This window comes from Scylla paramamosain, chromosome 3, assembly GCF_035594125.1.
Source record: "Scylla paramamosain isolate STU-SP2022 chromosome 3, ASM3559412v1, whole genome shotgun sequence".
Classification (NCBI taxonomy): domain Eukaryota; kingdom Metazoa; phylum Arthropoda; class Malacostraca; order Decapoda; family Portunidae; genus Scylla; species Scylla paramamosain.
Window position 1 is genome coordinate 12,850,001 of NC_087153.1, and position 15,000 is coordinate 12,865,000.

Genomic DNA, 15,000 nt, shown 5'->3' on the forward strand with positions numbered 1-15,000 from the left:
ACCAACCTCACTCAGACCTGTGACTCCACCTGATCACTCCCCGCCACACTCCATACGCTGGAGCCCCTCAGCCTCAGCCTGCCGCCTCGCACCCTCAGTGCTCGCCCATCCTCCTCCCAGCCCAAGTCATGCAGCCTCAAAGATGTAATAAACAAGGAACAGGACAACATGTGATGATCTCTGGCAATGCTTGTAAGACAACTTAATGAGAGAGAGAGAGAGAGAGAGAGAGAGAGAGAGAGAGAGAGAGAGAGAGAGAGAGAGAGAGAGAGAGAGAGAGAGAGAGAGAGAGAGAGAGAGAGAGAGAGAGACTATTACCTACTTAAAAAGAAAAAAAAGCTCTCTTCCTATGGATTTTGATGGAGAAAATACAAAACGAATAATATATAATATATAATAAACACCTCAAGAGGAAGAGGTGGAGGAGGAGGAGGAGGAGAAGGAGAAAATGGGAAAGAGCAGGACGGGTGGAGGTAAGAGCAGATGTAGGGAGGGGTGAGGCGAGTGGAGACGAGGACGGCTGGGGGAGCACCCGAGTCCTTATCGATTCCCCCGGCAGGCCGCTCCGCCGCCCCGTGCCGGCCCTGAGAGGCGTGGCAGCCACGGGGTCTGCCTTCCATGCCAGGACAGGGAGGGAACCACTAGCACCGTGAAGGAGAAACTGCTGCCAGGGAAACAGAAATCCTCACGTTGTATAATACCTTGCCGGCCCATTCATGTCCCTCTGCGTGGAGTAACACTGCGTCACACCGCCAAACACTCACACCAAGTTCAACACTCACAATTATGCCACGGATCATATCCTCAACAAGGCTTCAAAATGCAGCCTGATATTCACTGCAAACTTGCACCAATATTAGAGAAGCTGTCTCTGTTAAGACAACATGAATAACTTTCCTAACATTTTCTTCTTTTTGTTATTAAGGCATGTCAATATGGTGCGTGGCAGTGAATGAGGCTCGTCACACAATGGGGCGAGTATCGAGTCCCACCATTCACACCTGTCCGGGGCGTGATCACAGGACGGCACGCGTCACCCTCTCACACCTCACACAACTACCGCGGTGCAAGTCTTGGCAGCGCCCTCCTGAGCCACGGCGCCCCAGGTCTGCCACACGCCCCAACATTACTCACCTGAAAAGAACAAGATAAATGTATAAAAACAAGAACCCATGATGGAGAAAGAGGTGTATTAATTGTTTTATGAAGGCAGTGGGGCAGCAGGCACAGGGTGAGCGGCGGCGCGGCAGCATGGGCAGGCCGCGCCCCTAGCCACCCATCCCGCCTGTCTGTTTAATAGCACTGTGAAGATAATGGACAACTTTTTATCATATTTGTATTTTCACTAATTATAGTAATGTCTGCCCTACACACACACACACACACACACACACACACACACACACACGGTAACCTTCCCATGCCTCGCTTTAACAAACATCCACACATACAACTTCCCACGCTCCACACCAGCACACACACACACACACACACACACACTAAAAAGAAGAAAAAGAAAAAAAAGTTATGGGGAACGCCCAGGCTATACCACCACCGCCAACCCACTAGTCCACCCACCCAGTCCACCCTCTGGAGTGAAGTCGGTGGGGCGGCGGCAAGGCAGGGCAGTGAGTGGTGATAGTTCAATACGTTACATAATCCCCTAACACGCCCCCACTCAGATGCCATCGGGGAGAGGAGTCAGGGCACCTTGCTGTCATAACTCATGGGACCATATTCTGAAACCCGACTGCTTTCAGAACGGTCTAACTAAAGCGACACAGGTTTTCAAGCGTGATTTTACGGTTGCAGTGACGTATTAACAAAATTTCTACATGATTAACCAGAGAAACACTCTTGAGGACCCGGCTGATCATCTCTATGGCCTTTGAAGATAGTCGTGCTGAGAGAGCGTTTCAGAATACGGGCTTTGGTGTGGGGAAGACTCCTGCATCACGGGGTCAGGAGGGCGTGAAGGCCACCCCGCCCCGCCCCATCTCTCCTCGCCACTCCACCCACAGCTATTATCCTGGTCACCCCGTATCCATCTAGCTCCCCCAGTCAACCCGTCGCCAAAACCTCTCTTGTGTCTCTCCCAGCACTCGTGAACCGCCACCGCCCATGTGTGTGTGTATGTGTGTGTGTGTGTGTAAAGGCTATGGACCACACCCGCCAACGCACACATACACGTTCACCAGTCTGCACAAACACACACACACACACACACACACACACACACACACACACATCACAGGCGTAGTAGTACAGTACCATACACGCACACACCGCACCACTTCGTACTTATAGCCGCATGCATTCAACTGATTCCTACGCTAAAAAGGAGGATATTATGACGATGGTGATGATGGTGGTGAAGATGAAGATAATGATGAATATAATAGTGGTGAAGATTGAAACGTTGCTGCTGCTGATGATGATGATAATACTGCTACTTCTACTACTACTACTACTACTACTACTACTACAATCACTATTACACTAACATAAAAGAAATACCCGCATGACGAGAGAGAGAGAGAGAGAGAGAGAGAGAGAGAGAGAGAGAGAGAGAGAGAGAGAGAGAGAGAGAGAGAGAGAGAGAGAGAGAGAGAGAGAGAGAGAGAGAGAGAGAGAGAGAGAACCATAACAAAAATCGCACACAAGGGAGGGGGAGGATACGGTATTTTGAACAGGGAAAAACAAGAACAGGAGACAGGTGCACATCATTCCACCTCTGCCACACCTGTCCCCACACCTGCCCATGCACTCGTCTTAAGCCCAAATTCTGTAACACTTTCGCGCCGCACCTCCACTACTTTCAAAGAGCTCTCGTCGAGGTTACAAGGGATTTGCAGTGACAGATTAACAAGATTTATACATTATTAACGGGAGAAACACTGGAGAACCTGGCAAGTCATCTCCGTGGCCTTTGAAAATAGTCGTGGTGAGAGAGCAAAACGTTTCTGAAATACTTTGTCCTCTCCTTTCCCTTAGCTGTGAGAGGCGAAGGACGTGAGGGAGTGGCGGAACAAGAGGCGTGGGGAAGGCAGAAAGGGGCGTGGGCGGAAGGAAAGGAAGGGGAGAGAAGAGGATAGAAGGGAAGGCAGGGTTAAGTCATGGCTATGGAGGAAGAGGAAGGGATGGCAGGGGTGGCAGGGGTGAGGGTTTGGGTGTGGCAATATTCGAAGTGTGTAAACCTAACAGGGGTGTTTCCCAGGCCGGGGGGTGAGGATGAGGGGAGGATAGGGGGTAGAGGGGGCCGGCGTTGCGCTGAGATGGCCAAGGTGAACACGAATTTCGAGAGAGAGAGAGAGAGAGAGAGAGAGAGAGAGAGAGAGAGAGAGAGAGAGAGAGAGAGAGAGAGAGAGAGAGAGAGAGAGAGAGAGAGAGAGAGAGAGAGAGAGAGAGAGCAGTATCGACCAGTCACGTGAAGCACCACGAGACGAGCTGCTGCTACCACCACCACCACCACCACCACGTCTCTCCTCTGCAGGAGTGTTAAGTTGTTGAAATACACCGTGGCCCTGCTTACCTGAGAGAGAGAGAGAGAGAGAGAGAGAGAGAGAGAGAGAGAGAGAGAGAGAGAGAGAGAGAGAGAGAGAGAGAGAGAGAGAGAGAGAAACACACAAACACACACACACACACACACACACAGGGAAGATACAGGGAGCCACTACAGGCCTACACGTGACAGTCTTCGTTGAATACCTGCACATACCTATCATTCCTATCCATAAAGATGTCCACCCTTCTCCTAAAACTGCTTTACTACTGACTCTGCCGCTCTGCACTAACAACATGATAACTGAAACCACCCCACTTATCAGCACCACCGTATTCGAAACCTGTTCCTATCTCTTTTGTAAAATCTATCCTCAACAAACTGCAATCCCTTACATCAAGTCCTATATTTCTAAACAAAGTTCTTTCATCATATTTCCAAACGCCACAGAGATAAGTTGTGTTTCTGTGGGTGTTCCTATCAGTAATGCCGAGTAGTTGTTAAACCATTACTGCCATCATGAAAACGCCCTTGAAAACCCCAGTAACTTACACAACATAGAGATTAGTCGTGTTCCTGTGTGCTTTCTCTCTATTAATAACGCTGAGTGCTTGTTAAACTATCACCGCAATCATGAAAATACTCTCGAAAACCCCCAATAACTCACACAGCAGAGAGGTTCGTCGTGTTTATGAGGGTGTTCTATCGGTAATGCCGTGGCTTTGTTAAACTATCACTGCAATCATGAAAATATTCTCGAAAACCCCAATAACTTACACAGCAGAGAGATTTTTGTGTTTTTATGTGTTTTTGCTATTAATGTTGCAGTGGCTTTGTTAAACCATCACTGCAATCATGAAACATCGTTGAAAATCCCAATAACTTACACTACAGAATACGGTATGTCCAATTACTAACACCCAGGATCTTGTCTACACCATCCTTGCGACTTCATTCCTCGAATCTCCGTCGCTCTAATAACTGTGAATTTCAAAGCTTTAGTTCCATAATCTAAAATGTTTAGTTGTCATATCTCGATTTTCAAACTTGTCGTGGAAGTTATTTGGATTTTCAACGGTAATTTTTTGTGAGGCCTAGTGATAATTTTAAAGATTACATAACACTAATGGTAGAAAGCACCCATGAAAATCCCATTAACTTTTTCACCTCTGGACAATTCTTCCCATAAATAAATACAACTTTTTAGACATACCGTTTTTTTTTTTCATTATAGTTCCTTTCAGTTTTCTGGGTCATAAAGAACAAAACCAACGTCATATATATATATATATATTATATAATATATATATATATATATATATATATATATATATATATATATATATATATATATATATATATATATATATATATATATATATATATATATATATATATATATATTATATATATATATATATATATATATATATATATATATATATATATATATATATATATATATATATATATATATATATATAATATATATATATATATTTATTTATTTATTTATTTATTTATTTTATTATGTTTTTTTCCCTTCATGTAAAGTTTCTTCCAACATGGCTCTGAATGTTAACGAAGATATCTTTTAATATATACACTTCTGAACAATTGTCTTTCAAACAACTGTATGGTTTATAAAGAACATAATCTTTTTTTTTCATGCAAACAATATTTTAACTCTGAATGTTAACAAAGATAATTTTCAAGCCATACAATTATGAACTACAATCTCTGAAGCAGTTATATGGCTTATAAAGAACTATATTAACCCCACATTCTTTTTTTTTTCATGTAAATCATATTTTAACCTAACTGAATGTTAACGAAGATAATTTTCAACCCATACATTTCTAAATTACAGTCTCTCAAACAGTTCTCTGGCTTACAAAGAACTAAATCAACCGCATATTCATTTTTTATTTTTACTTCATGCAAACAATACTTTAACCTAACTCTGAGTGTTAGCAAAAATCACCATAGCAGTAAAAGAGTTGATCACATCTGTGGCCTTTGAAAGCAGTCCCAGTGAAAGCCCTGGAGCGTTTTAGGATATCGGCGTTAATATGCTATTCTAAGAAATATTATGCATCCCATGTATCATTTGCGTCACGGTCACATCTGTAGCATTTGAGATAAATTTGTGGATGGCGATGATGGGTGTTAATAGGTAGGCACGATTTATACAGGGGGTTGCCGTGCGTAGGCCTGGTGACTTCTTGCAGCTTCCCTCAAGTTTTCATGTCATGTTCTTTGGAAACAATCGCAGTGAAAGGCATAAAGTGTTTCTGAATATCGGGATAAATATTATATCCTAAGAAATATTACTTATCCCATGCCACAATCACATTCTTGGCCTTTTAACGCAGTCTAAGAAGTGTTTCAGAATATAGACCTAATATTCTACCCTAAAAAAAATATTAAGCACCCCATGTATTATTAACGTCACAATCACATCAGTAGCATTTGAAAAACCTAAAAGCCTAAAGCGTTTCAGAACATCAGTGTAAATATCCTATCCTAAGAAATATTAAGCATCCCATGTATTATCAGCGTCACAATCATATACGTGGCCTCTGAAAAACAGTCCCTAAAAGCATAAAGCGTCTTAGAATATAGGTCTTAATATTCCGTTCTAAGAAATACTCTTCACCGCACCTACAATGTTTCTTCACCCTTTCCCGCAACCAAATCCGCCTTGAAATACGGAGCCCAGAGTAGCACCGTGTAGTGTAGTCCAGCAGGCGCCTGACCAATGCCAAATACAACTTTAATATTACCTCAGCACCGCCTCTACTTTTTCAAACACGTAACGATTGGTTCTATTTCAAGCCCCGATGCGTTGTTTATCCTGACGGCGATGCGAGCTCTCCATAAATCCATATATCCTTCCCTCACATTGATCCCGTCTGCGCCTCATTCCGTACCGTGCGCTTACTCGTATCATTGCGATCGTCTCAACTAACCCTGCGTACTTTGCTGTTGCTGTTGTTATTATTATCAGTAGTAGTAGTAGTAGTAGTAGTAGTAGTAGTAGTAGCAGTAGCAGTAGTAGTAGTAGCAATTACTTTTTAATTTGCTGATATGAAATTTAATCTGCTATTCTGTCCGATCGTTCATTTTTACCTAGACGACATACACACACACACACACACACACACACCACACACACACACACACACACACACACACACACACACACGTACGCTGACTGGAAATACATATAAAGGATGCTGAGGAAGACAAGGTCGGTAGCATCTCTTGTACAAAGACAAAAGAATTCAACTGCCCTAATGATAAGACTAGAATTGGAATATGCTGAAATTGTGTGGTCTCTCTCTCTCTCTCTCTCTCTCTCTCTCTCTCTCTTCTCTCTCTCTCTCCTTGCGAATGAATAGGCAAGAGTACTAAGAATTATAATCAAGACAGTGCGAGAGATGATGCGGCTGACTCACGAATGAACACACTCGAAGAAATAAAAGGCTTCCAATGAAATACTGAATGATCTGGAGGAGTTAGCCAGAAAGGGTCTACAGTTCAGGGGACAAAGAGAGGTTGGAGATTTCAGGGAAGCTGAGAAGCTGAGAGGAGGAGGACGTAAGAATAACAAAGAAATGCTCCACTTTCCATCACCGAGGTACAAATACATAGGTGATGGCGGGAAAGTGTGACCACTTCATTCCCGCCACAGCCCACACTTCATAGCACTGCATCGCCCCATCACAACTCCACTCCAGCCGACCCCACGACAGCACCACTCCACCATTTCATGCCACCTCCCACAAGCTCAACAAAGCCGTCCACCAGCCAGCACCACATCTTCAGCACACCACAGCAGTACCACACCGCACTTTCCCGCCACAGCACAGCAATGTCCCACCCCATGACACAGTTGGTGCTCTAGACCCCCCACCACGTGTCACAGCAGCCCGTTACCACCACAGCACCGGGATGTCACACAGAGAGGCAGACAGCACACCTGCTGCTGTTGTGGCTTCCCCGTGAGGGCCTCAGTGTTCCAGGAGGGTATTATCATCCTCCGTCAACCGCGCCAAACCCCGCCAGTCGCCCAAAGACACCCATTCCTTCACGGCCTGCTCGGGGCGGCACCAGCGCCTCTGCAACCTGGCACTGAGTTACCCCACCTTGGCACTGCCGGTGCAGGTGCAGCGCCTGGAAGCCCCGGCGGCAGCGGTGACAGTTACCTGAGGACCAGCATGGCTAGGAGGCCCGAGCAGGAACACCCGTTGGTGAACCACATCTGGTAGGGTTGCGCGAGCCCGCCGCCACCCGCCCTCCCCGGCCTGCTGCCGTGCAGGGACTGCTGGCCCACGACTCCCACACTTGCACCAGTCGCACGGCGGTGTGTGTGTGTGTGTGTGCGTGTATGTGTGTGTGTGTGTGTGTGTCCCCTCCGAAGTGTTGCGCGTGAGGAGCAGTGTGTGCGCGGAGCCACACCCACACCTCTCTCACTACCGCCTCCGCCGCCCGCTGCCCAACACGTCCCTCGTCTTTCCGATGCAGCTCGCCGCGCCAACTCACCAACATGGCTTCTGAAGGAGGCCAGACGCCGGCCTGACGACAGCAGGGCGTGTAATGCAGTGCATTTGTTCAGTACACTCTGGCAGCCACTTGTGAAACACGCCGCCACACATGAGAGTACAGAGGATGGAGGCACTGCATGTGTTACGCCAGGATGCGCCCGCTGGCGATGGTGACGAGGCTGTAGAATAAGTGGCGGTGACTCACCGTGAGAGAGAGAGAGAGAGAGAGAGAGGAGAGAGAGGAGAGAGAGAGAGAGAGAGAGAGAGAGAGAGAGAGAGAGAGAGAGAGAGAGAGAGAGAGAGAGAGAGAGAGAGAATGGGAAGGGATCCTGTGTTTCCATGAGTCAGGGAGCAGGTGTCATAAAGGGTGCCTGGCCCAGACTCCATGCGAGCCGGCGTGTGTCGCGGCACCACCCTCGCCGTTGCCAGATGAGACCCTGGGGGCCACCACCACCACCACCACCACCCATAAGAGGAGGACGGGCACTGCAGGGGCGACACACCTGACGGACACCACCACTCCCCCCAGTGACCAGCGTCCCACGTGCCTCACTCCCCGCAGCTCATGGCGAAGCTAAGGAATGTTTCAAAGGGACCCAGCCTCTGGACTTCTGGCTGCGGGGGACATCTTGGTGGGTGGCTTGGCGCGGTGGCTTGGTAGCAGGACGGGGCAGGCGGAGTGGCTGCGGGGAAGTGGATGGCAGGGCGGGAAGAGCGATCAATAACTGATAAAGCCTTCATTATAGGGAAACCAAGTTAACTCCACAACTTGGCGCATCTTACTCACATTAGCGACAAGTCTGCCTTCCTGCCGCTAGCGTGACGAGCACACGCGGGCCCGGCACACTGTGTTGCGAGTGTGTGGCGATCTGGACCAATACTGACTGACGTAGATTCATGAGCAGCTTAACTCCGAGTCAGAAGCATAGAAACCCTTACTGTTATTGGTCATTGCTGTTGTTGTTGTTTGTCGTCGTTATTATTATTATTATATTATTATTATTACTTACAGCTTGATTGTTTGCCTCCTCTTACAGCGATGAGATATAGTTTAGCCGTGGTCAGAGGTCGAATAACTTGCTATGCTCACTTCCCCTGCTATGCGTCTCCCCTCAATCTGACGTCCCCTGAGGTGCTGACACTCTCCTGACGAAAAACCTGACAACTGGCATATTCCTAGTAAATCAGAGGAATGGGCGAGAGATAGAAGAAAAAAAGAAGAAAAAAAAAAAAGAGGTAGGAAGTGCGAATGTGTTATATGTTACTGAGCTTGTGAATACGACGACGACACCACCACCACCACCACCACCACCACTGCCAATCACCAATCATACGTACATTTTACATGGTATCTACCCTTAGCCTGAGATTACTGTATGGCATAGGGGAGACGCACGATGCTGAGGTGTGGCAAGGCAATTCTCTGACACAATCTTTTTTTTTTCCTTTATTTTCCTTTCTTTCTTTCTTTTTTTTTCTGTCATTAGTGAAAATCTACATCACCTCAACTGAACCCCAACCCGTTACTCAGAGGAATGTCTAATGGAGTTCATCCGGGTCATAACAACCATCATCGGTCTGGTGGAGTTATATATATATACTCGTATATAAAAAAAAAAAAAAAAAAAAAAAACTCCACCCTCTCTCTGCCCAAGGTCATGGATTTAAATTCTCATGTAGGCAGACGCTCCTCGCACGTCTCCCCTTCATGCCTGAGTGAGTGTGGAGTCGCCGGTGCCTCAAGCTAAGAAATTACATGTCTTGAACCCATCCACTACTTAAGTCAGCTTCCGAGCGTCATAAAATCAGGTGTTACTAGTTGCAATGGAGGAGGTGAGGATGTAAGAACAGTGGGTGAGTGACTAGAGGTGATCTGAACGCCTTGGTTATGAAACTGTTTTACTTGAGAGAGAGAGAGAGAGAGAGAGAGAGAGAGAGAGAGAGAGAGAGAGAGAGAGAGAGAGAGAGAGAGAGAGAGAGAGAGAGAGAGAGAGAGAGAGAGAGAGAGAGAGACTAGATGCCCAAGTGAAAAGATACAAGAAAATGTGTTTACTTTATAGAGCCTGAAAAAAAAGGTAAAAAATAAAAAAACGGGCTATTACAAGCTTGAATCACACACACACACACACACACACACACACACACACACACACACACACACACACACACACACACACACACACACACACACACACGAACTGGGGAAAAGGCACAGACAAAAGGAGAGGAGATAAGATTATAAAGCAGTACTAATATGTAAAAACAATGACGGATACGACTCGTGTCAACCATGCACCAAATAACGGCAAGAGGAAACACCGAAAAAATTTATAAAACAAGACAAGAAGCGATAGAAGGTACACAATATATATATTTTTTTCTTTTTCTTCCCGAAAGGGAAGAATCTGCGCAACAGATTAGTGGCGCGCATTACCTGAGGAAGTGGCGTGTCTGCAAGCTGTATGCGAACACTTAGATTTAAAGAGAGGAAAAAAATAGTAATTGGGTTCTTAACAACGGGACAAAAACAAGGTTGAATTAATTCCGTAAAAGTACAAAGAGGCAAGTACACGAGGAGGAGGAGGAGGAGGAGGAGGAGGAGGAGGAGGAGGAGGAGGAGGAGGAGGAGGAGGAGGAGGAGGAAATTCCTAAACGAAGGTAAAAAGATGATGAACCAAAGAGAGAGAGAAAAAGAGAACACACACACACACACACACACACACACACACACACACACACACACACACACACACACACACACACACACACACACACTACAAACTCATTAAACATATCGAGACACTCAAAGCTAATCCTTCACTAAAAAAAAAAAAAAAAAAAAAAAAAAAAAAAAAAAGCGAGCATCTATGTACAGTACAGAAGTGGCGTTCCTGAGGGGATCTTACTGGTGCTTATGGGGTTCTGTTGTGAGAAGTACTGGTACACATTTTCATTGCATTTTCTTTTTTTATTATTATTATTTGAATCTCCAATAAAACGGTGTGTACTCTTAATTTTCTTCGAGGGTTGGATGAGGGAAGGACGCAATAAAGGAAAGAGGAGAGAAGTGAAGTGATTGGAGTGTGTATCATGCAACTTGAAGCGAAAAGAAAGTAAAGGATTTGGAGAAGGAATTATGGGATCTAAAAACAAGGAAAAAATAGTAAAGGAAGGGAGAAGGAATGTTGTGATAGGAAGAGCGGGAGAAAAGTGAAAGAATGAGGACGAAATTAATGTTTGATATAAAAAAAAAAGTAAATAGCGTTAAGGAAAGCAAAGGAGGAAGAATATGAATGGAGGAAAAGAAAAAAACGAAAATTTCATGAAGACTGGTGGAAAAGCATAAATAATGCAACATATGAAAATTAATGGAATGAGTTAAAAAAAAGAAAATGAAAAAGAAAAAAACAAAGAAAATGAAAAAGAAAAAAATGTAACGATTGAAAAAAAAATAAATAAAGATAATTAAAAAGACCACAAAAATAAATAAATCACAGAAAACGGAAAACCAGGAACTGAAAAAAGAAAAGAAAAACTGGCTAAGATTTTCAATACCCTCTTAATTTCCCTCCCCTCCCTTTCCCTCCCCTCCCCTTCTCTCCCAACCCTAACAACCCCACCCCCTCACCTCTTCCCCAACACCCTCACAACCACACGTGTCTTCCAGTCCCTCCAACACTGTCCCTTTAAAGCTCCACCCATCCTTCACCCCCTTCCTATGCCCCCTCCTCCTTACCCCCCTTAGTCTTTTATATGAGCTCCAGGCGGTACTTCCATGGTACTGCCTCACCCCCAACCCTCCCCACTCCCTTCCTCTGTGCGCTGGTTGGGGTTGGGAGGAAGGAGAAGGAGGGTTTGTCAAAAATGAAGCCAAGTTGATGAGGGAGATACAGCTTGTCCAGGCTTACAAGAGGAACAAAAGAAGAGATGAAGGAAGAGGAAAAATGAGACGAGATAAATTAGCGAGATGCGTGGAGGTTTGTCAAGGAGAGGGAGGAGGAGGAGGAGGAGGAGGAGGAGGAGGAGGAGGAGGAGGAGGAGGAGGAGGAGGAGGAGGAGGTGGAGGAGGAGGAGGAGGAGGAGGAGGAGGAGGAGGAGAACAAGAAGAAGAAGAACATCATCACCATCATTATTATCAACAACAACAACAACAACAACAACAACAACAGAATGATGATGATAATGACGACGACGGTGGTGGTGGTGGTGGTGGTGGTGGTGGTGGTGGTGGTGGTGGTGTGTGGTGATGATGATGATGATGATGATGATAACAAAAATGATGACGCAGAAGAGGAGGAGGAGGAGGACTAATAATGATGCTGATGCTGATGAATACACTTCCTAACATCCTCTCTCTCTCTCTCTCTCTCTCTCTCTCTCTCTCTCTCTCTCTCTCTCTCTCTCTCTCTCTCTCTCTCAGCGTCAACCAGAGAACATGATCAGCCTTCCTCCTGCGCGCCGGCGGGGTGTCAGGAATCAGGATGGTGTGCATGGGGGGGGGGAGGGATGAGAGAGAGTGAGAGAGAGTGTGGGAGAGTGGGGAGAGGGGAGTGAGAGGCCCCGCGGCAGGATGTGGGGGACGTCACAGCAGCGTCCCTTGATAGCTACAGGACCGCCCCGCCCCGCCCCAGGCCCCCACACGCCCGCCGCCCCACACCATTGTTTTGTTATGGCACTTTTAACGTGGGATTCCAAAGCGGGGGGTTGTTCAAACAGTAACAGGTATTTAGAAGCATTTATATCAATATCTGAGGGTGTTTTCATTAGTTATAGCTTTGGGTAAGAAAAATGTAACTACTACTACTACTACTACTACTACTACTACTACTACCTCTCTCTCTCTCTCTCTCTCTCTCTCTCTCTCTCTCTCTCTCTCTACGTGGGATTGGAAAGGAGATTCAAATACTAAGTCGTTTAAATAATCACTATAGTTACTACGTGCTGCGCTGTACTATGCTGTGCTGTTATGCTGTACTGTGATGTCCTGTGATGTGTCTAGTGCAGGTGAAGGCATAGCTACAAGTCCACGCAGCAGCAAACTAGGCCAGCAAGCAGGGCGCATCTCCGGCAGTGAGTGACAAGACGTGACATTTGGCGCCAGCACGCGGGAAGGTGGCGCTGGAGGGCGGGGGTACCTCAACCACACCAGGCGAAACACATAACACGCTCTGCTAAGCTTCATGAACGTATATAAGGTGCCTTTAAATATAATTGGTAGTTTTCATATATTAGTTGTGTGTGAGAGAGAGAGAGAGAGAGAGAGAGAGAGAGAGAGAGAGAGAGAGAGAGAGAGAGAGAGAGAGAGAGAGAGAGAGAGAGAGAGAGAGAGAGAGAGAGAGAGAGAGAGAGAGAGAGAGAGAGAGAGAGAGAGAGAATTAGAACTGAAAAGCATACAAATATAGATGAACAAAACTTTGCTAATCAGTTGAACAAAACTTTGCTAATCAGTCAATCAATAAGTAAATAAATATGTAGATAGATAGATGAATAGGTATAGATAAATAAATAAAAAAATAAAATAAAATAAAATAAATAAATACCGTGAACAAACACGAAGGGAACGGTAGGTGGGGAGGATCCTTCACCTGTACTATCTTACGTTGAATCATGTAGTATAGCTTATCACAAACAGCCTCCTAAGGACCAACGGGTATGCTACTGCTTGCTCTTCCTTCCTGTGTGTGTGTGTGTGTGTGTGTGTGTGTGTGTGTGTGTGTGTGTGTGTGTGTGTGTGTGTGTGTGTGTGTGTGTGTGTGTGGGACGGGTTAGTCTCCTCTGATTCACTGGATGCCTGGGTCTCTTCACCGTGGCAAGGGACAATCAAGGGAGTCAATTAACCTGCTCCATTCCTGCCGCCGTGTTTTGCAGTTCCACTCAAGGCTGTGTTCTGTTCTCCACCATTTCAGCTTCCAGCCTCCACCACTTTTAACAGGCTCTACTGGAGGTTCTTGGGAGTCTGCAGGAGTGCTTTCATAATTCAGGTGCAGGGTGAACAAGGACTGCGCTACCATGGATATATAATGAAGCCCGGGCTGTTCATGTGTATGGCTTGAAAACAGCAGTGAAACCCGTGTTGTTCATATCTGTGTGGCTTGAAAACAGTAATCTAAACCGTGCTGTTCATGTGTGGCTTGAAAACAGCAGTGGAAACCGTGCTGTTCATCTGTGTGGCTTGAAAACAGTAATCTAAACCGTGCTGTTCATGTGTGGCTTGAAAACAGCAGTAGAAACCGTGCTGTTGTTCATCTGTGTGGCTTGAAAACAGCAGTGGAAACCGTGCTGTTCATGTGTGTGGCTTGAAAACAACAGTGGAAACCGTGCTGTTGTTCATCTGTGTGGCTTGAAAACCTTCCTGACGAGAGGCGACAATGTTTTGAAATACGAGACTCAATCTTGACTCCTCGTGTGTGCAATGACTCTATCTGTTGTCAGGTTTTGTGGGAAGACTGACAGCGTAGTGATTAGGTGACATTCTTTTTAACCTGTTTAATTCTCTTCTTCCTGAACTTATTTTTGGCCTGAGAATGACAGACGTCTCACCCAACATGGACAGGGAAAGACAGACAGGACCACAGCACGACACTTCTTTCACCCTAGGAAGACTATCAGAAGACCAAATTACCGAGTTTTTATTCTATTTCATTATTTTCTTGTCTATGATCTTGAAATAGGCAGATACAGGCCAACAAACCACAGCAAGGTTCTTCTTTCATCTTAGGAAGACATCAGTAGAAGAAATAGCGAAGTTTTTTCTTTATTAATCTACTCTATTTCAATACTGCCTTCCTGAATTTCGTTTTGCTCTGGGAATGTTTGTGAATCCATCCCATACAGACAGGAAGCCACAAGACAACACACCACAGCGGGGCCCTTCCATCACCGCCTCCACCTTCACCCATAAATAAGGAACAGCAAATATTGGCCCAGCTCTCCCACGCGTCTGTCCCT

General features: G+C 45.7%; 1 protein-coding gene across 7 annotated transcripts in view; it reads right to left on the reverse strand.

The window, feature by feature from the left end:
- LOC135090482 (protein enabled-like) overlaps window positions 1-15,000 on the reverse strand; it is a 106,977-nt gene that overhangs the window by 13,016 nt on the left and 78,961 nt on the right. The window contains exon 1 of one of the 7 annotated variants that reach the window (XM_063987251.1): window positions 7,714-7,865. The exons of 4 other annotated variants lie outside the window; for them this stretch is intronic. In XM_063987251.1, coding sequence (XP_063843321.1) covers window positions 7,714-7,769 — 56 coding nt within the window. In that variant the 5' untranslated portion in view covers window positions 7,770-7,865. Of the gene's footprint in view, window positions 1-1,001; window positions 1,108-7,713; window positions 7,866-15,000 lie in introns of those variants that run through there. 2 more of the 7 variants (XM_063987290.1, XM_063987299.1) reach the window with 2 other exon arrangements.